Here is a 23,628-nt window from a genome sequence, read left to right on the forward strand (position 1 = left end):
GTTGTTATTTTCTGATTATAGAGGAAAGATATATCATAGAAATCTTAGAAATTTCAGAAAAGGATGAAAAGAAGAAAATTAAAAAGAACTAATTTTATCACCCAGAGTTACCCATTGTGAAGATTTTGACAGAGTTCCTTCTTATGTGTGTATATGTGTGTATGTACACATACACATCTATATTGATTTTTATACAATTGAGATCCACCTATAAACAGTTTTGTATCTTGTGTTTTTTTCACTGAATATTATTTTATGTTCATTTCCCATGTCCTTGTTAAAAATCAGGGAAGCATTTTAAGGGAGGCCAATATTGGATGGGATGTATAGAGGGGGGAGATTTGACTTATTCTCTGGAGTGCCATCCACAGGCCAGTAGGACTGCATACAGCTTCCAGTGACTTTAAGCATCTAAGCAGAGACAGAGCATCCGTCTGTCAGGGCGTTGCAGAAGACATCCCTTCCCAACCGAGAAACTACACACCACAGCCTCTGTAACTCTAACCTACCGCGTGTGTCTCCTTCTCCTGTTGCACCAGGACCACATCCCCTTGTAGGGGCAGCTGAGCTGACAATTCCTCATCCTTTTGGCTAAGCCAGTCAATTATCTCTTGGAGAGGGAGTTGAAGCTTTCCACTGTGGTCTGAGAAGGCCTCTAGCCGGGCACTGCACAAAATGGTAAGACCAGTGATTTTCAGTCCTCTTGTTAAGTGACAAAACATTTTTCCCCAGGAGATATGTAAGTGGAATCTTACTATATAAACAGATGAAAGAGGTACTGCTCTGTTCGAAGTGGGAGAAGGCCCAGAACCCACCCTCTGACCCACCCACAGAGCCTCCCAAGACACCTCCCCATAGAGTGTGGTACCAAAACATTTGGTGGACTTCAGTTCATTCAGCTGTGCACCCAGAATCAGGCTGTGAAGGGTAGCAAAGTAAGCAAGGGTGTTAGTGGAGACAGCTGTCTTGTTGCCCTCTTGTCCTGGAGGAACTCAAGTCATGCCAAACTGTTCATCCTAAGAGGCTTCTCAGAGGCTGCCTTCTGAGCAGGAGCAATGCAGTGGGTGGAAAGGGTGTGCCAGGTGGCTGAGTGTGGGCACGCATGTGTGTGAGGTTGCATACAAATATAAGCAGCCCAGGGGTCCCAAAGGATGAGGGCAACATAGGCTAGAAGCTTGACATACAGAAGGAGGAAAACATGTGCAGCATAATCATCTCTGTCTGCTTTCCCCTCTCCCCACAAATGAGCCATGAACTGAAGTCCAAGCGGTAGGAAGCCAGAGGCCAGTCCAGGCTGTGTGCAGCCATTGAACCCATCCCCTTAGACGACTGGTAACTGGTCATTCCGTCCCTACTTCCTCGGCCAAGGCTTTTACATAAATTTTTGCTTCCACTAATTCTCAGAGCAACCTTGAGAGGTAGCCACTGGTGTTGACCAGAGAAGTTAAGTAATTTTCCCAAGGTCACACAGTAAAGTCACTAGTACAGTGATGATTTGAACTCAGGGTTGTCTGTTTTCAGAGCCTGCATTCCTTCAACTTCTGTACACTCCTCATCTCCACTAGAACCCACCAGAAGCCAGGAGTTTGGTCTTTGATGATAGAGAGTAGAGAGGAAAAGTGTGTGTTTGGGGAGGGGTAGTGGGAGGGGAGTTATAGAGAAGGGTAGAGGAAAGAGGGACAACTGAGATAGAAATTGCCATCAGGCTCCTACTGATTTGCTCTTAGTTTAGCAAGGCTTGGGTGGGGGATAAGCAGTGGATGGGAAGAGAGGGCTAAAAACCACTAAAATATTGTAAAGCAGTTATCCTGCAACTAAAATAAATAAATAAATAAAATTTTTTAAAGATGTGAAAAAGCAGATGAGAGCTACTAAGATAAAAGACAGTTATGAGAGGAAGGCGGGCAGTAATCAAGTCCTCCATTTATACATCAGCGCTTTTATTTTTTCCTTTTTTTAAATTTTAAATTAGTTTATTTATTTTTTAACTTTACAACAGTGTATTTGTTTTGCCTTTTAAGTGCAGAAAGCGTTTCCATATCTTATTTGAGTCCTCATAACAACACTGGGAGATAGAACAAGCATTATTCCTCTATTCATTTTGTTGTTGTTGTTAAAAAAATCCAAACAAGTGGAAGCCAACATTCAGGGATTACTGAAACCAATTTTCCAAGGTGACACAGCTGACTGAGGCTCGGGATGGGAGGGGAGTTTGGGAGAGAATGGATATATGTATATGTATATGTATGGCTGAGTCCCTTCACTTACCTTAAACTACCACAGCTTGTTAATCAGCTATAACCCAATACAAAATGTTTTTTGGTGTTAAAAAAATAAATAAAAATAAAGGAAAAAGACCGAGACTCAAATCCAAGTCTCCTGACTTCTGACCCAGGGTTCTTCCCCCAGTGCCAGAGCATGAAAAGGAGGAAAAACAGAGGAGGAAGCTGACAAGAAGGCTGAGAAGAGGGTGACGAGCAAGAGGAGCCCAACACTATCCCCACCAATGCCCCAAAGCCCCTGTTTCGAGGCACCAGGCCTTACCGGAGATTGTGAGACTTCTTTTTTATTTCATTCCAACACAGGTTCATGGCTGGTGGTTCCAGGGTTCTGGCGGCACCAACAGACCCGTTGAATAGCTTTGGACTTAGGCAGGGTACCCCAGCACCATCGTGAGGAGGTGTGGGGGTGGTGGCAGCAGCTCTAACCTGTACAGAAACACAGACACCTCTACAGTCCCTGGAGTGTGCCACACCCTGGCCTGTGCCAAGCCATGCATGGGACAAGTGTGAACGGGGTGGGGTGGGGGGCTGGGGAGGGGAGAAGGGGCTGGTTCTAGGATGTGTTTGAGTGGTTGAGAGAAAGAAAGACTGTGGTTCTGTTCATGGCAAGGTCCTCTCTTAGTGCTGTGCTGTGCTCAGTTATGTCCAACTCTTTCTGACCCCATGGACTGTAGCCTGCACACACGGGCTTAACACACGTGTTAAGCACTTTGAGCTGTGGTTCTAATGGGAAGATTGGTTTCCCAACATGCCTGCCGAGTGTTGTGTGGGAAAGATGTGTGGTTTGGGGGGAAGGAGAGACTAGAGGAGGCTCAGCCACCAGCAGGGCCATTTTCCTTCCGCAGAAGGGGAGCAGGTAGACAGGCAGGCATGCAGGTGGGTTTCCCCAGGCTGAGATTTCCTCTCCACACTCCCCTGTCCTTCACTCCCTTCTGCTTCTGCTTGAGCATGTCTTGAACTGTGAGGGAGATAGCTAACTCCTGAAGGGCTATTTGGCACAACCCCCATTCCCCCAAACCCCATAATACCCTACAGGGTGAGCAAGTGATGGGCTGTAAGCTGGAGGGCCCAAGGGGAGAGTTTGGCCAGCTCCATGGCCAGTCCTCTTAGCTGTCGACTCTGGTCAGAGTTCTTTGGAGATCAGGACCCCAAATGCTGCCTCAGCCCTTTCTCAACCCACTGAAGATGAGCAGTGCTCTTTAGGACTCTCCTGACTGTGGTGGGAAATACGAGTGGTGAAGAGGGAGAAGGGGGCACTAAGGCCTCCTTGGAAGTAGGACATCTACTACAGATGGCGCTCTCTGTCTCTCCGTCTCTCTCTGAATTTGTGGGACAGCCCTTCAGCTTTCTTTTCTAGAAGGTTGGGTAAACTCTGGAACACTGAACTATGAGCCTATGAATACCTTGAACGCCATGGTTGCCAGTGTTTGGGCAATTTGAACAGTTCTATCCTAACACAAGTACTTCCAGGATCTCATCTGGGCAGTAGTGCTGGCAGAATTTGTGATATTAAGAGTGATAATCATAGGAGTCAGCAGTTAAACACAACCAACCTGTACTGAGAGGGCTTCCCAGGTGGCACTAGTACTAAAGAATCCACCTCCCAGTGCAGGAGACAAAGGAGATGCAGGTTCGATCCCTGGATTGGGAAGATCCCCTGAAGAAGGGTATGACAACCCACTCCAATATTCTTTCCTGGAGAATCCCCATGGACAGAGGAGCCTGGCGGGCTGTAGTCCATTGGGTCGAAAAGAGTCGGACATGACTGAGCGACTCAGCACACATGAATCTATAGAGTAAAGAATATTCAAGATTTTTTTAAAAAAACTCCCACAGCTCACAGCCATACACAGAAAGAGAAGTGGGAGAACAGCCAAGCTCCAGGGCACAGCTCTAGAGTCAATTGCCCTGCGTTCCCATGAGTGGACCCTACCTGTGCCGCCTAGGGACCCGCTTGCAGGATTGGGCAGCCCCATGATGCTCCTCCGAATGAACCCAGACCCAGCGCTTGGTAAGCCGCAGGCAGAGTCCAGACAGGCTCTGAGCAGGCTCCCTCAGGGAGGGCAGGCAGAGCTGAGCCAGGCCAGGAGGCGGGATCTGTCACCCTGTTTGTTTACTGACCCCCCAGGAATCCAGAGGGGGCGGCTATGTCAGGATTGGGGACGGTGAATCAGGGCTTTGTCCCTGGGGAATTCCGGCTCGCTCCCAACTGGGCCCGCCACACCGGGGCCAGGAGGGCCCTCCCAGTCTGGCAAGGATGGTGAGAGTGGGACTGGGCATTCCATGGTGCTAAGGAGGGGTGTGCAGAGGGGAGCTTCTGTTGATTTATGTTCCCTTTGCCTGGAAGACACAAAGAACTCACTCTGCCTCTAGTTCCCTCTCCCCTACCCTGAGGTGGAGGAAAAGATCAGATCACTTTGGTGACAAACCTCTGGTAAGCAGTTTCACCAAGGCCTGGCAGGACAATGAGCTTGAGGATCAGCCTTGTCCTTTAATAAGTAAGCGTCCTCAGAGACAGTGAGGGATGTATGCGAGGACAGAGCCGTGGGAATGGTGGGCAGGAGAAGACTGACTCAAACCAGCAGTGAAAATGAGGGGAGGCTCTGCCCTGCCTTTGGGAAGAGAGGACAGACAGCCTTGTCCCCACAGACCTCCCCTTGCACTCTAAGGCCAGGGGGAAACATATGGTCTATGGGCATGCGCCCTGGACTTCCGCAGGGTGGGGGAGGGCAAGATGGAACCCAGGAGCTCGGTGCAGGGAGGCTCCTGTGCCTTGCCTCTGCTGTACTGGGCTACTGGCCTGAGGGGCCCTTCTGGAGGTGGCCACTCCTTTTCCAGCAGACTTGCCTGGGGAAAGGTTAACATTCCCAAGCTGCCCCTCATCCCCCAGCACTGAGGGAAAACACTTCGTTTCGACCAAAAAGGGTTCTGTTCCCATCCTCATTTATCTCCCACAGAGTCTTCTGGGCTTTCTACAGTTCCACATTGTTTCCATGCTGAGGCCCACCTACAGGAATAGTTAGAGAAGCTGCCTGAGCCTTTCTTGGGGTCCAGGGTGGGGCCATGCGGGGTGGATGGCAGAATGGCAGGGGACGGCAGGCAAAGAGCAGGGAGCAGCTCTAGCTCCGGGTCGCAGCTTGGTTTATGCTGGGCTAATTGGTTGGTCCCAAGCCATCCTCACAGAGTTCCCTGAGCTGGGAATGCCCCAGAGTTAGAAACAGCCTTTTATGATCCAGCCACAACCAAATTGTGATGGTTCTGATGGAAGCACCCGTGATGAACTGGCCTCCACCCATGTTAGCCTTTCAGTCCCTCCAGCCTTCTTAGTTTCCCAAGTATGAAAAGTGTGAAAGTGTTAATCACTCAGTCGTGTCCGACTCTTTTGTGACCCCATGGACTGTAGTCCACCAGGCTCCTCTGTTCATGGAATTCTCCAGGCAAGAATACTGAAGTGGGTTGTCATTTTCTTCTCCAGGGGATCTTCCTGACCCAGGGATTGAACCCTGGTCTCCTGCATTGAGGGCAGATTCTTTACCATCTGAGCCACCAGGGAAGCCCTAGTTTCCTAAATGCCACCCCCCAATTTGGCTCCCTTAATAGGCTCCCTCACTCTGTTCTCCCCTCGGAGTTCCCCCTACGAATCACAGTCCCCTCTAGCAGAGCCAGGCCCTCAGGCAAATGATGATTAATCCTTGATTTCTTTCCCTATCAATAGCCTTCTACTTCTGTTTTTGTGACCAAGATGTTTGGTCTCCCCGCTCCCCATAGGACTTTCTCCTCATCTCTTGAAACTTTAAGACAAAGTGAGAACTGTAGAGAAAGAAGAGAAGAAACTCGATGGTAAGAAGAAGAGAGGGCTTGATCTCACCATTCTCTGTCACAAAGTTAAGCCCTCATGTCCCACTGCCTAGGTAGTGAAGCTTGCAGGGAATAGGCAACAAGCAGGACAAGCCTTCTGGAAGGACCCACGGTTTTCAATCCCTCGACCCTCTGAAAGTCCCACTCTGGGGAAGGGGTAGGTTTGCAGGGGGACTCTCAGTTGACACTGGCTTTGAGAATATGTCACAAGCAGTGAATTCTCTCTGGTTAGATGTGTGAAAACAGCTTGGGAGGCCTGGACCTTATGACTGTCTGGACCTTCATTGTCTCTCATTCTCCGCCCACATGGGTTCCCCAGTACATACATTCTCCATCCCTGCCACCTTGGTATCTCTCTTCCTCCACCATATACATTCAGTGGCTGTTCACACCACCCATAGTAACCCACCATCGCAGCCCATCTGCAAGATCCTAAGAAACATAGTACTTTCACACACTCCCATAGCCTCTGAACCTCAAAGCATGATGTGTACTAAGTTTCTCCAGTCGTGTCTGACTTTTTGCCACCCGATGGACTGTAGCCCACCAGGCTCCTCTGTCTGTGGAATTCTCTAGGCAAGAATATTGGAGTGGGTAGCCATTTCCTTCCCCACCCAGGGATTGAACCTGAGTCTCTTGCGTCTCCTGCACTGGCAGGTGGGTTTTTTTTACTACTGAGCCACCTGGGAAGGTTAAGCATTATAGGGCAAGCCAAAATATGCTTATACATCTCCCTTGTCTAGTCAACTTTCCCTTGGACTTCCCTCATTGCCAGGAAAGCGGGTTGCCCTCTGGGATTACTGCCTCTCACACACCCTCTGCCCACCTGGCACCACACACAGGCTGGCACACTCAGCCCTACCACTCCAGTCATAGGGGAGGAGAGAGAGAGGACAGGCCAGTAGGAAGCTCAGGAAATCCTTAGTGGGGTTAACCCAGGAGCTGTGAGTAGGACCAGGGACTTGAGAGGAATAGCCAATGGAGGGAGAGGAAATATTCTGCAGGTACAGAATATGAGGAAACCAGAGAGAAGTCAAGGCAAAGGAAGGTCCTGCCTTGTCCTAGGCTATGCCCTGAAGGAGCACGCTCTTCTGGGACCTCCCCTGGAAGCTTAACATGAAACCAGCCACCTTAGCCATTGAGGGCTCTTTGGCTTGTCCAGATCAACATGTTTCCTTTGCCCCATAAAAGGCCTCATGAATGATAGGCATGGGCCAGAGGAGGTTTCGTTCTGTGCAAGGGGTTTCATGTGTATGAAGACTACCCTTGAGCCTTAGGAAGCATGGATACCCACAAGAACACACACAGATCCTATGTCCACCCTCTCTCCACGGTTCTGTCTTTTGTTCTGAGCCTCTTACCTGAGGCTGGGGGCAGGTGCTTCGGAGGCTGCAGCTGTGATGGAAGTTGTCAGCTGCCCGCCACTTATGACATCGTGGGAGGGTGTAAGGGCATCCCTGCATGACCATAGGTTGCATCAGAACCGAGGCTCATGGGGGTGGGTGAGGACAGGCAGTGCACCAATTGTTGAGCATAAGCACCTGGAAGAGTAACAAGGACAGATTTAGAGTCAAAATATAGAAAAGGCTTGTAAATGCAGTACTTACCCAGGGGTGCCTTGACCAGTTATGTCAATAAGTATTCAAAGCTTACTGACCTATCCCATAGTTTTTCCCAGGCCATCAAGCACCATAAAAGACTCGAGTTAATAATTGCCCAAGGAAGTATCTATTGTTTCTCTATTGTGCTTTGTGCTAGAGACAAAAAGATGATATGCTGTCTGAGATCTCATTGCATGGGGATAAGGTGTGGGAGATGGAGGGGGACAGTCGTGTAAGCTGATTGTTGTTTAGTCAAGTTATGTCTGGCTCTTTTGTGACCCCATGGACTGCAGCGTGTCAGGATCCTCTGTCCATGGAATTCTCCAGGCAAGAATACTGGAGTGGCTTACCATTTCTTTCTCCAGGGGATCTTCCTGACCCAGGGGTTGAATCTGTATCTCCTGCATTGGCCAGCAAATTGTTTACCACTGAGCCACCAGGGAAGCCCATGTAAGCTGATAATGATAATAAAATACTTATGCAGCAGATGCTATAAATGAGGTTTCACCAGAAGGTTAGGGGAGCAAAGAATGCAGAATAACTAACTCCATCTGAGCATATGCAGAGATTTCAGACAGATTGCATTTGAGATGAGTCTTGAAGGATGAGTAGATATTTGCCTGTGCAGAGAAGGGGAGAAAGGGAGAAGCACATTCCTAGCAGAGGGAGCCACCTGTGCAAAGGTGGATGTCACACAAAAAAGCACAACATGCTCAGAGAACAGTAAGTTCAGTATGGCTGGAGTTTGGGAGATGAAAAGACATGGTGAGGAGTTCACAAACAGAGAGAACAGACATGGGGAAAATGAAGCCATAAAGTGTTACTGCATTAATGGCAGAAGTATTTATGGGATGGAGTGAAAGGATGGATGAAGTGAGCCCTACCTGGTCATGTCAGGAAGTCTCCCTAGAGGAAATGTTCTTGAGGTGAGTCATGAAAGAGAAATTGGATTGTCATTAGACAGAGAAGATAAAACAAAAAAAGAACATTCCAAACAGCAGAAAAATCAAATGTATGGTGCAGATCAGAGTACAGGTAGGTGCCTTGTGGGGGAGTACCAGATGAGGCTGTGGCCAGATTGGGTCATGGCTTGAATGATAAGCAGAGGATCCTAGGCTTTATCCTGTAGACAATACGGAGGTACTGAAGATTTTCAGCAGGGGAGTGACACGACCAGATTTGCATTTTAGTAGGAGTCCTCCATCTACCTTGTAGAGTGAGTCTCCCGAAGGAAGAATCCATTTAGAAGCTGTCAAAACAGGCAGGCAGTTTCAGGGAGGAGGGAGCAGAGAACATGGCATTGAGATACACTGAAAAGGTAAAACACACTGGATTCAGTGATCACTTGGATATGAAAAGTGAGAGAGGCGAAGGAGTTAAAGGCTTATAATTTGGGAGCTGGATGAATAATGTTGCCAACAGCAGGAGAGGAAAACAGAAGAAGCAAATTTGGTGTGGTAGGGGAGTGAGGTCAGTGTTCTGTAATAAGCTATTCTTGAGACATGTTCAGCTTTTGAAGCCAACAGCTAAGACAAGAGTGAAAAAGTTAAATGTACCAAACCAATTGACAGTTTGGTGAATGTACACACGTCTGATTAGGATGGGTGCCTAAGACAATGCTTGCAGATGATATAAGTGGTATCTTTTAATGCTGGGCAAAGATGTGCAAACTTTGATCCAATGGCAAGAAGTGAACATCTCTCTTTTTTAAAAATTTTAAATTTTTATTGGAGTATAGCTGATTAACAATATTGTGATAGTTTCAGATGGACAGTAGAGGGACTCAGTCATATATATACATGTATGCCTTCTCCCCCAAACTCCCCTCCCATCCAGGCTGCCATATAACTTGGAGCAGAGTTCCCTGTGCTCCACAGTAGATCCTTGTTGGTTATCCATTTTAAATATAGCAGTGTGTACATGTCCATCCCCAAACTCCTAAACTATCCCTTCCCCCATCCTTCTCCCTGGCAACTATAAGCTTGTTCTTGAAGTCTGTGAATCTGTTTCTGTTTTGTAAATAAGTTCATTTGTATTATGTCCTTTTAGATCCTACATATAAGGGACGATTCCTGATACTGCTGATTAAATAGCCACCATTTTTAGTTTCTACTTCAGTGGTCCCCAACATAAGGGCCCCTTCTTAAAATTAAAAAAAAAAATCTCACTTCACCCACTCACACCTACAAAGGAGCTGTACTTTTAGTACTTACAGAGTGAGAAAAACACTTATACATTTAAAGATCTGTGGACTCCTTGAACTAAGTTACCCTTCCCTCCTCCTCATGGGTCCATGGTCCAAAAACTGGGGACTATTACAGATCATACAAATGCAAGAACTTATGGTCTGAAGGACATTTTATTGTGATCAAAGTCCCTAGAGATCACACAGCTACATAATTCCTCATCCCCAAAGAGATTACCCCAAAGAATGATTGAAAAGATGGCTCCTCTCTGATCCAACACCAACATAAAAGAATTAATCACTAAGACTTCCCTGGTGGTACAGTAGTTAAGAATCTGTCTGCCAGTGCAGGGGACACAGGTTTGATCCCTGATCCAGGAAGATTCTGTGTGCCATGGAGCAACTAAGCCTGTGTGCCACAACTACTGAGACTGTGCTCTCGAGCCCACAAGCCACAATTACTGAGCCCCTGTGCTGCAACTACTGAAGCCTGAGTGCCCTAGAGCCCACGCTCCACAACAAAAGTAAGTTTGTGTGCTCAGCCATATCTGACTCTTTGTGGCCCCATGGACCATAGCCCACCAGGCTCCTCTGCCCATGGAATTTTCCAGGCAAGAGTACTGGAGTGAAGTACCATTTCCTACTCCAGGGCATCTTTTAGACTCAGGGATTGAACTCGAGTTTCTAGCATCTCTTGCACTGGCAAGTGGATTCTTTACCACTAGCAACACCTGGGAAACCCACAACAAGAGGAGCTACCGCAATGAGAAGCCCAAGCACCAAAACTAGAGACTAGCCCCCACTTGCCACAACAACCAGAGAAAGCCCACACCCAGCAATGAAGATCCAGTGCAGCCAAGAAAATATTAATTAGTTAAATTAAAAAATTAATCACTCAGATAAAAAATGGAGTATTGCTACAGACATATTGTAAGTATGAAGGCTACAAAAGTTTTGCTTTCAGACCTCTTTTTACATTAACATTTTTAATTTTTGCTGATTATACAAGCAATATCTGTTCTTTATAGGAAAATGGAAAATACAGAAAATCATAACTGAAAATAAAAATAACCTACTAAAATAAAATAAAAATAATACTACTATCCAGAGGTAGCCAGCCATTACTAACAGGTATGAATCCTTACAGTAGTTTTTCTGCGAAAAATATATACTTGCACTTGGGAAATAAAATTGTCATCATATTATTTATATATTAATTATATAGTTATAATTTTATATCATGTTTTTTAAATTTGCCATTTATATCAGGGTCAGTTTAAAATTTCATTAACTATTCCTCTGACATGACTTCTAATGGTTGCAAAGGTTATAGAGTCCTGTGCTTGAGGCCATGGGCTTTGGCATCAGACAGACCTAGGGTCAAACCCACTCTATTCAACCTATTAGCAGTGTGGCCTGGGAGAAATTAACATCTCTGAGCTTCAGGGCCCTCATCTGTAAAATGGGGATGACTGCCCTTGTAGTCTTGTTCTAATGGTTAAAAATTAATAATGTATTTAAATAACTTAGCACAGTGTCTGGCAATAGTACATATTCGATAAATGTTAGCTTTAATCATTGTTGTATAATATTCCACAGAATGGATAAAGCATAATTTATTTTAACAGTAAAACATGTCACACTGCAGTTTATAGCCTTGTGCATATTTGTGATCCTTAAGATAATTTTCTAGAAGGGAGAGTTTCTGGATTAAAGGGCATGAACCAATTTCAGACTTGTATTAATAATGAAAGTGAAAGTGAAAGTCTCTCAGTCATGTCTGACTCTTTGCGACCCCATGGACTGTACAGTCCATGGAATTCTGCAGGTCAGAATACTGGAGTGGGTAGCCGTTCCCTTCTCCAGGGGATCTTTCCAACCCAGGGATCAATCCCAGGTCTCCCTCATTGCAGGTGCATTCTTTACCAACTGAGCTATCAGGGAAGCCCTGTATTAATAATACATTCTTCTAAATTGCCCTAACAAAACTTAGATCACTTTATACCACCCTCAACAATCTATGAGAGAGCCTGTTTCCCAGCACACTTGCCAACAGTATTCTTTTTTTTTAAATATCTTTGCCAATTTTGTAAGTGAAGATGGCATCTTGAGAATTACTTTGTATTTCCTTAGTTACTTGAAATGCTTAACTTTTCCCTTACATTTTTAGTGGCCAGTTGTATTTCTTTTTTCATAAACTCTTTCACTCTTTTGAGGTTCACCTCTCTACAGATTAAATTCCTTCCTTCATATTCTCCTCTACTGACCTGATATGAGTTTGATGCTTCACAAAATAACAAATCCAGGTATTAGGGAATTCAGATCTTCTAATCCCAATGCCGGCAAAAAAGGAATAAACTCTTTCTGGTCCTGGCATGACTATCCTCTGCTCTTTCAGACTGTGCCATTGACTGTGACTTCAAGTCATTTCACCTCTCTAGACCTTGATTTGCTAAAATGTTAATGGTTAACAGTTGCCACACATCAAAATGTTTGCTGTTTTAGTAGAACATACTTTTGTAGCCTGCTGTAGGACCCAACCAGAATTATGATTCCATCTGACAGACGAAGAAGCTGAGACCCAAGTGAATCTGGACCTCCTGATTTCTGGCCAGTGCTCTTTGTTCTACATAAAGATTCTTCTTTCTGCCTCTTTATTTACCTCCATTCTGTCCTAATTACCACCTGTACATATTGATTCTCTTCCTATTCTTCCTTTTAACTTGCAGAAGCTGTGAGGAATTGGAGATGAATCTGAATTGGTCCCCAAATGGCCAAGTGTAGAAAATAAGACATGTAAACAAAAAAAGTATCACTGAAGGGAGAAATGATTCATACCTTCTGCAGGACACAGACATCAAATTACGAGAGGTCTCAGAGCAGGAACTGTTCCTTTCAAGTTGAAGGGATTTAGGATGTATTTATGGAAGAGATGCTTTTGAGCTAAGGTGAGAGAGGAAGATTTGGATGTATGAAGTAGTATGGAGGATGCTTTTGGGGTAGAATTTATTTATCTGTGCTCTCCCCTAGGGATCCTGCTAGATACCCAGCTGTGACTTTTTTCCCACTAGGAATACTCTTTTCCTAATTCTGAAAGCCACACACAGGCCCTTCCAGGAGGATTCAGGGGGAGACATTGTTTAACTTGGGCAGAGATAAAAGCTTTAAAAACATGTGGGGAATACCAGGATTTCAGCATAAAAGCAAGATTGTTGGCTAGTGGAGGACAAGATTCATGCCCATTATTAACTTCTACTCCACACAGAGCCAGACACAGAGCAGGTACTCAGTGAATGCCTCCTGACTTGATTTTTTTTTAATGGAAGTTTAGTTGGTTTACAATATTACATTAGTTTCAGGTATACAACATAGTAATTTAGTATTTTTATAGATTATCCTCCATTTAAAGTTATTATCAACTAATGGCTATGTTCTTTGTGCTGTACAATATATCCTTGTTGATTATTTTATGCATAGACAAGTACTATGTGAAATCTAAAAAATAAAACAAACAAGTATATATAACAAGACTAAAACAGATTCCTCAGATTCATAGATATAGAAAACGCTAGTGGTTACCAGTGGGGAAAGGGAATCAGAAAGAGACACAAATTGACTTGATGTATTGAACTGAGCTCCAATTAGGTGAGTGTACAGTTCCTCAATTTTGTAGGTACAAATTCCAGGGAACATGAAGAGAAAGGCTTTGGATATACACATTTCTTGTGTTTGTGTGAAATGATGTATACAGAATGTAGCATTTGAAGCAAGGCTTGAAATGGGAAAAAAAAATGAACTGCAAACGACCTAAATGTCCATTACTCGGGGACTTGTTAAACAAATAATGGTGTATGCATACAATGGAATTCTATATAGCTATTAAAACCAGAATTAAGAACTCTTTATGTGCCAATATAGAATGATGTCTTGAGGTAAAGTTTTAAGTAAACAGAAAATAAGAAAAAAGTGATTAGTTTAATCTGTTTTAAAACAAAACATGTGCTTTTATATACAATAAAATACCTTTGGAAATATACAAAAGAACCTGTTAATGTCGATTGGCTTTGGAGAAGGGAACCAAGTGGCTACTAAACAGAGATGGGAGAATTCCTTCCATTCTTTTCAGATTTTTTCCCCTTATTTTCTCTCTTTTTAAAACTGAGAAATATAACTTACAAAAAGTACATAAAATATATGTGTAAAATATATTGAATTATTACAAAGCAAATTCCCATGTAATCACTGCTTGGGTCGAGAAACAGAATAATTATTTACATCCACAAAAGCCCTGTGTCACCGGGACTTCCCTGGTGGCGCACTGGATAAGAGTCCGCCTGCCAATACAGGGGACACAGGTTCAGTCCCTGGTCTGGGAAGATTTCACATGCCGCAGAGCAACTAAGCCCGTATACCACAACTACTGAGCTCGAGTGCTACAACTACTGAAGCCTGCACATCTAGAGCCTCTGCTCTGCAACAAGAGAAGCACTGCAAAAAGAAGCCCGTGCACCATAACTAGAGAGTAGCCCCCACTCACTGCAACTAGAGAAAGTCTGTGCAAAAGCAACAAAGACCCCACGCAGCCAAAAATAAAAATAAATAAATAAAATTTAAAATCCCTGTGTCACCAATAGGAGATATAGTTTTTACTGAATATCCTTTTGTACCTTTGGAATTTTGAGGTGTGTGAATACATTAGCTATTTAACAGCTACTTTCTCCCTTCTTTCCCACTCCTCACCAAAGTGCCGTAGACATTGTCAACTGTTTTATGGAAAGGTTGATATAGCAGCTTTTCCATAGCCAAAAAGTAGTAACAGTTAAAATTTACTTTATTCTATGTTTTATGTATATTAACTAATCAGTCTACATACAGGAAGTCATGGAATCCTCAGGAAAATCTTATGAAGTAGTTACTACTGCTGTCTATATTGCGCAGATAAGAACATGGAGGCACACAGCAGTAAGTAACTTGTTCAAAGTGATATTGTGACTATGAGGTAGGGAACTGGGATTTATATCCAGGCCAGTGTGTCCCAGAATACAAGTTCTTTACTGCTACACTCTTCTGCCTTTGTAAATTCTAGAACTCGGGCTCTCAGGCACTGTGGTCACCAACACTTAGCAAGTAGAGAAAATTCGTGGCTCTGGGCCATCAGCTGGGAGCCCAAGGGCTGACTCAGTCAGACATGCCACTACCCAGGCAAAGACACAAGCAATTAAGAATGGACAGGATGCAGTGGGTCTGGGGTATCACCCAGCTGGCAAATCCTACAGACCATTTAAATGACCTTCCTAAGACATCTGGGAAGTAAAATGCTGGTCAACTCTCCCAGTCTGATCTCAGAGCTTTCCCAGTGCCTAAGAGCTAGGTAAATATTTTTTGAATGAATGAATAAGCTCTTTGTACCTATAAACTGTAAAAGTTTAGGAACCCAGCCTACAGAAATATCTGCAGAAGTGGATAAGGGTATCTGCTGCAGTTTTGGGTGCAATAGCAAGACTGCAATCAACTCAGATGTCCGTCAACAAAGGACTAGTTAAGTGGACTGTGTCAGAGAGGTGGCACAGCCTGATAGTGAAGGGTGTGGGCTCTGAGCCAGCACACTCGGGTTTGCATCCTGGCTTCTCGACCTATCGCAGGTTTGGACAAGATCCCTGACTTCGTATTTCAGTCCCTGCATCTGTGAAACAAGGATAACAGAAAGACCTACTTCATAGCCCTGTTGTAAGGACTTAATTCATAGTTACCATCTAGCAAGCACTCAAATCTTTTCTCTTACTGCAGTCACTCGTGCCATGAAGTGAGTAACAGGGGCTTCGCTGATAGCTCAGTCAGTAAAGAATCTGCCTGCAGTGAAGGAGACCTGGGTTTGATCCCTGGGTCAGGAAGATCCCCTGGAGGAGGGAGGGCATGGCAACCCACTCCAGTATTCTTACCTAGAAAGTCCCATGGACAGAGGAGCTTGGTAGGCTACAGTCCATGGGGTCAAACGAGTCAGATACAACTTAGTGACTAAACCACCACGCCATGAAATATTATGTAGCTGTTAAAAAAGAAAGAGGTAGATCTGTACCCACTGATTTGAACAGATGCCAAAGATATGTATTTTAGGTTTTAAAACAGTTTCAGAGTGAATGTGTCTGGTATAACTCCAATTTTGTATTAAAAAAAAAATGAAAAATCTCTTCTTTCTGTATATGCACAGAAAGAAAGCCTACAAGGATACACAAATTGTTCAGTGACATTTCTTCTGGAGAGTTGTATTAAGGGGACTCTCATGTTGATTTTATACACTTTGTGTGTGTGTGTGTATAAAGTTTTTTATAACAAGGAAATATTGTTCTTGGATGAAAATAAATAGGGAGGCTCAGGAAAGAACAGGGCAGTGAAAAGATTCCTCTCTCCAATCCAAGGTGACACTGCACGATGGCTCTCCCTCTCACAGCCTTTCTACCTGACAGCATGGCACTAAGATACGAGGCACGCATTTCATGCGCACCAAACCTTGTTATGCGTTCCTAAAATAATTCCTGCAATGTAGCCAAAAACCAAGTTTCTGCTTCAGATGCTCTCACTTAATGAATAAATCATGGGCCACAGATTGTCAAGCTGGTAGAGGCCTTAGAGATTATCTAGGCCAACCCCCTCATTTACAAATGGAAACAATGAAATGTGTTTCTGAGAAGGTAGCTGTCAAGCAATTTCGAGAAAGATTTCTTTTCCACTGGAAAAAAAGTCAGCGATGCATCCTTATGAGAATTTTATTGTAAAAACCAATTAATAAACAAACTTATGGTTACCAATGGGGGAAGGGGAGAGGGATAAATTAGGAATTGGGGATTAACATATACACACTTCTATATATAAAATAAATGGCCAACAAGGACCTACTTGTAGCACAAGGAACTATACTCAGTATCCTATAATAAGCCATAATGGAAAAGAATATGAATATATATGTATATGTGTGTATATAACTAAATCACTATGCTATACACCTGAAACTAAAACAATATTGTCAATCAACTATACTCCAATTAAAAAAAGAAGGAAGAAAACCAAATAAAATAAAAGATATAGGAATTGGAAAGGAAAAAAGAAACAATTAATGCAATGTATCTGAGACCTTTACACACTGCTGGTGGGAGTATAAATTATTAACCATTTTGGAGAGCAAACTGACAATATCTCCCAAAAGTGAAGATTCTCATACCCTGTGACAGGACAATTCTCTTCTAAATATATACCCAATAGCAATTTTCACATAAGAATATCTCCACAGAAATGATCATAGTAGCCCTAATTGTGAGCCCAAAACTGGAAACAGCCTAAATGTCCATCAACTGCAGAATGGATAAATAAATCATGGCATATTTCTTAAATGGAATGCTATATAATAGTGAAAAGTGAATGAACTAGAGCCACATGTCACAATGCGGATGAATTTCACAAATATAACATCGAATAGAAAAAACAAACAAATTGGAGAAGGATACATACCATCGATATACATTTTTAAAAACATAAAGCAGTGGCATATAGTGCTTAAAGACACATACATATGCAGTACAAATATAAATAAACGCATGAGAGGAACTTTGACCACAGAGGATAGACAGAGGATTTCAAGTCTATTGGTGATTTTTTTTTTCTTAAAGCTAGGTGGTGAACATCCTGATTTTCATTATATTATTCTTTACACCTTTTTGAATGCCCCCAAATTTTCTAGCACATTGTTTAAAAAAATGCAACAAATCACATGCTGAAAGGGAAATTCAGAATTTTCAGATACAACAAAATAACTAAAGAAATCTGTAAGGTACAAATGTCTCACTAAAAATGACAGGATCGTTCCTTCAACCTGCTTCTTTTCCCCAGGACTATTTTCACAAAACGGAAACTGCTGCATGCGTGCTCAGTTGCTCAGTCATGTCTGACTCTTTGCGACCCACCAGGCTCCTCTGTCTATGGAATTACCCAGGCAAGAATACTGGAGTGGGTTGCCATGCCCTTCTCCAGGGGATCTTTCTGACCCAGGGATTGAACCTGAGTCTCCTGCATTGCAGATGGATGCTTTACCACTGAGCCACCAGGGAAGCTCAGGGAACCTGCTAAAGGACAGCAATTGGACATAAAGGACTGAGAATCAGGATATATGGGTTCCACTCTCTCAGATACTCAAAAAGGACAATTTCGTTAAACCTCTCAAATTTTCACCCTTCAAAATGTGGTGCTGGATTAGATTATTTTACAAGTTTTTTCCATATGTCAATTTATTCCAGGATTTTTTTTTTTTTTTTTTGAGCAGCAATTCCTAACACTGTGTGTGTAAGATACAAAAATTTTTCCATGGAGAAAAGAGGTCCCTGATCAAATCCATGTGGATTTCACTGTGTTGAACAGAATTAAACAGATTTCTTTACAGCAGTACTTCTCAGAGCCTTTAATACGCTTATGTACATGATGAGTCTCCAGAAGGAGAATTCAGTTATGAAGCATTTTCAAAAAAAGAAAAAGATTGGACCATAGAATACACCCCACCCCCCACCACCACTCCTTATTTTAAAACAGAATCTATTAACATTCTCTGCAAACAGTGTTCTGTGGAACATCGGTGGTTTGGTAAATGTCATCCTAGAAGGATTTATCTCACTTGCTCTTTCAGTCACTGATGTGTGTGTAGAAGAATCCTTCCTAAGAGAGGAATGTAGTTTCCTAGTTTAACTTCCAGAGTGGGTTTCCTGTGAATGTCCCTGACCAGTGTAGAAGGCTGTCTTCTCAGGCTTCATTAGTGAGAGCCTATCCTCTCTGACTGTTCATGGGGCTCTCAACGCAAGAATGCTGAAGTGGTTTGCCATTTCATTCTTCCTTTGCAGGAGGAGAAGGGGATGACAGATGATGAGATGGTTGAATGGCATCACCAACTCAATGGACATGAGTTTGAGCAAACTCTGGGAGATAGTGAAGGACAGGGAAGCCTGGTGTGCTACAGTCCATGGGGTCGCAGAGAGTCAGACATGTGGCAGATTTCACATCAGAAACTTTTGCACGTCTGTGGTTAGAAGTGGTGCTTCCTGAATGCCCCCTCTGTACCTGGCTCTTGGACCTTTGCTAACTTCGCTGCTTTGAGCCGTGCTCCCTCCTTTGGGTGACGGTGGAGCTGAAGTGTGCTCAGACCCAGGGTTCAGGGTGAATGCCTAGGGGACAAGTCTCATGGGAAGAGGAGCCCTGTCCAAGTGCCCTCACTGCACAGCACTGGTTTACAGGAGGCAGAACTGCAGAGTCGAGGCCAGCCCACCCAGGAAAAGAGGGGCTCTTTTCTTCTTTCAGGGACAGGACACATCACTTCCACTGGCAGCACTGCCTTTTGGGGGGAGGGTTTCCTTGGCTGGTCCCGGGGTTTTCTGGAACCATCTCCCCACCCTAAGCCCAGAGAGGAAATCTCCTGAGGTTTGTGGCCCCTACCAGGCCTTTTAAAAGGTGATTTACCTGAGGGCCTTTAATCTAGAAACAAGGATTCCTTTGGAAAAGTCAGGCGCTAAGGTGGACGAGGCAGAGAGGTTTTTTTAAAAGGCTTTTTTTTTTCTTTTGAACAATCAAAAAGAAAACATAAGAGAAAAGTATGTTCTTTTCCAGGCTGCAGAAGCTACCCTTCCTCCCTCTCTACCTCACTCCACCCCAGCCTGACCCAGCCCCGGCTACCTGCTGGGACCCAATCCCTCTGAGGCCTGGCTCTTCCTACCAAAAAAAAGCAAGATAAGCCTTAACCCACACAGTCTCAGGCCCACTTACCAGGCTGGGGGCACAGGGCCTGAAGCCGGGGAAAGCTAAGGAGAGCAGAAGGAACAGGGTGTTCGATTCCAGGAGAGGTAAGCCTGGTTTCAAAGCTCTCCAAGCTCTGCTCTCAAGAGTGGAGAGGTGCCTCCTGGTTACAAGGGGGTAGAAAGGAAATCAAGGGGAGCAGCCAGGGGAAAACTGCAAGAGGGGAAGCTGGACTGAGACAGGAAGTAAATGCGGAGATTAGGATGTGCCTTCAACTCCAGCCTCCTAGGTCAGAGCCCGGTTCGCTCCAAGGAAGCGCTCCTGTGTCCTGTCTGCTGGCCAGACAATCATTTGTTCAGGGGACCTGCTCTGAGGTCCCATGTTTCCTCTGTCCTCCCTTTTCAGCCAATGCTTTCTACACCCCTTCCCTTTCCCTCCCACCAGGAGATCCATCCATGGACAAAAAGCCTGTCATAGAGAACACACATAAATAAATAAATGAGTCAATAAATAAATACCCCTCTCCTCTCAGAGCAGCAAACTATGGACCTTCCTCTTATTCATTTTTAGACCCTACTTGCTCAAATTGGCTGGAGTTTCTATTCCTGGGCATCTTTTTTTTTTCCTTCTATGAATCCAAGCGGTAGCTACTTCATTGTGGGCATTTTTTAATGTAAGTTTTCCCCCAAAGGCACAAGCAGATGGCAGACAGGCAGGTGCGTACACACACACACACACACACACACACACACACAGTACCTCTGGAGCTTCCCCTCCCTCAGTCATTCCCCCTCAGTGGGCTGAAAAAGGGCGAGGCTCAGAAATCATTTCTCTGTGGCCTACCTTCTGATTCCGGCAGGTCTGAGGATCAGGCGGCAACTGGGAGCTGGGTGGCTGGAGCTGGGCTGCTTCTGTGAATCAGCAAAGAAGTCCCTGAGACAGGAATGCCGACAGCTGCTGTATGCACACTCTCCCTCCGTCTCTCCCACCTCCCTGTCCTCCTTCTCCTGCTCCTCCTCCCCTCTCTCGGAGCCGCTCTGTGTTGCTATGCAATCATATCATTGGCACTAATAGCATCTATCCGACCTCAGGCAAAGATACCCTTGACTGGGCAGATGCAGGAAGAGCAAGGACAGTTTTGTGAAACTACCAGAGCCCTGGCGGCTCTCGGAGATTTCAGTTCATTAGAAGCTGAAGAGGAAAGCGGAAGAGGCTGAGAGGCAGAGGGGGAGAGGCTTCCACTGGGGAGGAGGAGACAAAAGAGGCTGGGAGATCAATACAAGCTGCTGAGCCAGGAGCCTGGGCCCCAACTTCCACAGATCGAGCTCAGAGCCAAAGCCAACTTCAGAGCCAGCAGCTGGCATGGTCCCTTGGTAGCCAGTCCAGGATTCAGTTCCTGTGTTGGAGGTTGAAACACTCTGCTCTAGAATCCTCACTGGTACCCAAGGTAGAGTCTTGGGCTCAGGGCAGTCTGCCAGTCACCCGTTAAGTTCCATCCTCACCTCCTCTTAGATCTAAAGGTGGAGAAATCCTTGCCCATGAGGAGAGCAAAGTACACCCTGAATAATCTGAGAAAACACAGCTCCTTCGTGCCTCCACTCAGCCACTACCCCAGTCACTCTCCTTCCTTCTGTCCATACTAGGCTTTGCTCTTTTAGCTGTCACCTCTGTTTAAGAGAAGAGGGTATGAATGCCAAACACACCGCCAGACATGGGGAAAACAACTGAAGAGATGAAGACAATTATATCCCTTTATAGGGTGCCCAGAGCACAGTACATTAACTCAATAAAGATTTACCAAATGAGTAAATGGGGTGGATGGATGGATCAATGGCAGTCAGAAAGCCCCCACCCCAATCCTCCTACAAAAACACACTCATACTTAAAGCCCCCGTAGCTCCAGGCCAGGGCAAAGAATAAGAGAAGCATTCTTTTTTCCTCTCTCCATTTCTGAGAACAGGGTGTGTATGACAGGGAGAAACAGATTGGTTTGGGGGTGGGTTGCTTAATTTCACTCATTTGCCTCTAAGAACTTTATAAGCTCTGATGGCACTGCAATTTAGAAGTGAATACACTTCCTGGCTCAGAGGACTTGGCACTAGTGTTGACAAAGTTTCTACAAAGACTGAGAATTAATACCATTATTATGATTGTTAGAGAAAACTCTCAGATAGGAAATAACTAGCACGTGTGTGTGTTTTCTTTTGAGATAAAATGTTAAAAACTTAAGCTGCTGGTTTCAGTGCAAGATTAGCTACAAGGAAGGCCTGATCTCCTCTTTAAAACAAACAAACAAAATGGGAACCAACTGCTCCCTCCAGCAAATAAGGCTTTCAGAGCTGAGTGAGTGACCCCTCCTGCTTGGCCGAAACAGCAGCAGCCAGGCCCCCATGCCAGCGCAGAAACGGCCTTTGATTTCTGAAGGGTTTTTGGAAGCACATCCCGGCTTCTCAACCTACACACCCCTGACAGAGTATTTCTGAGCTCCCCAGCCTCGCCCTGCCTGGCCCCAGTCTTAGCCCTGCCAGCATGCAGGTTTTCTCAGCACCATCCTGACCCAGGGCCCCAGGAGCCCTTTACACCTGACTTGGAACGACTTGGGGGTAGGGGGAGTTGGCTAGAAGAAAGATTAGAGAAACACTCTGAGAAACTGTTTGGGTTGGCACAGCGTAGAACACACACCAAACACATGCGACCTAACTTCAGTCTCACCCCTGGCACCAGTAGGCTGGCGGATCAATCCAAAGCCGAGCTTAGATCTAGAAGGAGGAAGGAGAATGAACTGGATGGGATACTTGTTCCCCACCTTGACTGCACTTGGAACTGCCCAAATCACCGTAAGCACTCAGAATCCTTCTTCATTTCTCTATCTCTAGAGAAAACATTCAGGCAGCAGATACAAAAAGACAGTATCAGCCTCCAGGAAAATAAGCCCACAGAGTTTCTTTTGAGGGAAACAACAAAATCTTTCCCCAGATCTCCTTCCCACTGACCCAATTATCATGGAATCATTGTTCCTTTACTCCAGGCACTCAGACCTCCTGTGAAAAATAAGGATATTACCATGAGACAAAAAACATCAAGGTATTATCAGCGACCAACAATTAAGATTTAATTATTAGATTATAATAATGGCTAACATCATCGAGAATTTACTTCAGGCTAGGTACTGTTCAAAGTGCTTTGCATACGTTATTAGCTCATTTCATCCACATAGTAGATTAAAAATAGATAAAGCTCTATAACATGGTGAGGTTACATGACTTGCCCAAGGTCACACAGCCAAGCATTATGGAGCTAAGACTTATACTAGATCTCTCTGAGCAATGCCTGCATTTTTAACCATGATGCTATATTGCCTGCATCTATGTTCTAGTGGCCCGATCAGACGTCAAGCCTAGGTAGGGCACTGAGACAACTGTGACTAGGACAGAAGTCCCCGGATAGTTTTTCTAATCTTTTGTGCCTTTCTCAAGCTATTTCCTCTACTCAAAATGTCTACCTTCCCCTTAGAGGTCAGAAACACAAGGCACCTCAGACATAAGACTTCTCTCTCTGTGAAGTCCTGAGTGAGCAGACTCCACACAAATTTTGATTAAAACTATGAATGGAGTATGACAGGGGAAAGACAAGTGATCTTGAGATGAGGTGGATCGGTCCAGTTTGCTATAGTTCCCACACAGCCCACTGTACTCTAGTCATTTATATTTCCTGTTTAGCTCCTGTGGCTTTTCAGTGGGTGCCATCTCATAGGCTACCCAAGGTGCACTCTTTACTGTGGTTGGTCTTTTGGGGGTATTTGGAAGAGGATTGTTTACTTTTTGTTTCCTGGAGGGTGTTGAGATAGAGTCTCTATAGTTATGTTTCAGGAGAGGTAACATCTTTGCTTGAACATTGCAATTCAAGAGAAAATTTCACTCTGACATTTAAATCCCGT

General features: G+C 44.6%; 1 protein-coding gene across 1 annotated transcript in view; it reads right to left on the reverse strand.

Moving 5' to 3' along the window:
* DRP2 (dystrophin related protein 2) overlaps positions 1 to 22,732 on the reverse strand; it is a 48,343-nt gene extending 25,611 nt beyond the window's left edge. Inside the window, exons 1-6 of the mRNA XM_081565695.1 lie at positions 22,685 to 22,732; positions 22,498 to 22,563; positions 20,535 to 20,602; positions 7,502 to 7,681; positions 2,545 to 2,708; positions 510 to 666 (exon numbers count right to left, since the gene is read on the reverse strand). Of these exons, the coding sequence (XP_081421821.1) occupies positions 510 to 666; positions 2,545 to 2,708; positions 7,502 to 7,618 (438 nt within the window). The 5' untranslated portion in view covers positions 7,619 to 7,681; positions 20,535 to 20,602; positions 22,498 to 22,563; positions 22,685 to 22,732. The remainder of the gene's footprint in view (positions 1 to 509; positions 667 to 2,544; positions 2,709 to 7,501; positions 7,682 to 20,534; positions 20,603 to 22,497; positions 22,564 to 22,684) is intronic.
* Positions 22,733 to 23,628: the final 896 nt, after the last annotated feature.

This window comes from Giraffa tippelskirchi, chromosome X (assembly GCF_054371585.1).
Source record: "Giraffa tippelskirchi isolate mGirTip1 chromosome X, T2T-mGirTip1v1.2.pri, whole genome shotgun sequence".
Taxonomy (NCBI): Eukaryota; Metazoa; Chordata; class Mammalia; order Artiodactyla; family Giraffidae; genus Giraffa; species Giraffa tippelskirchi.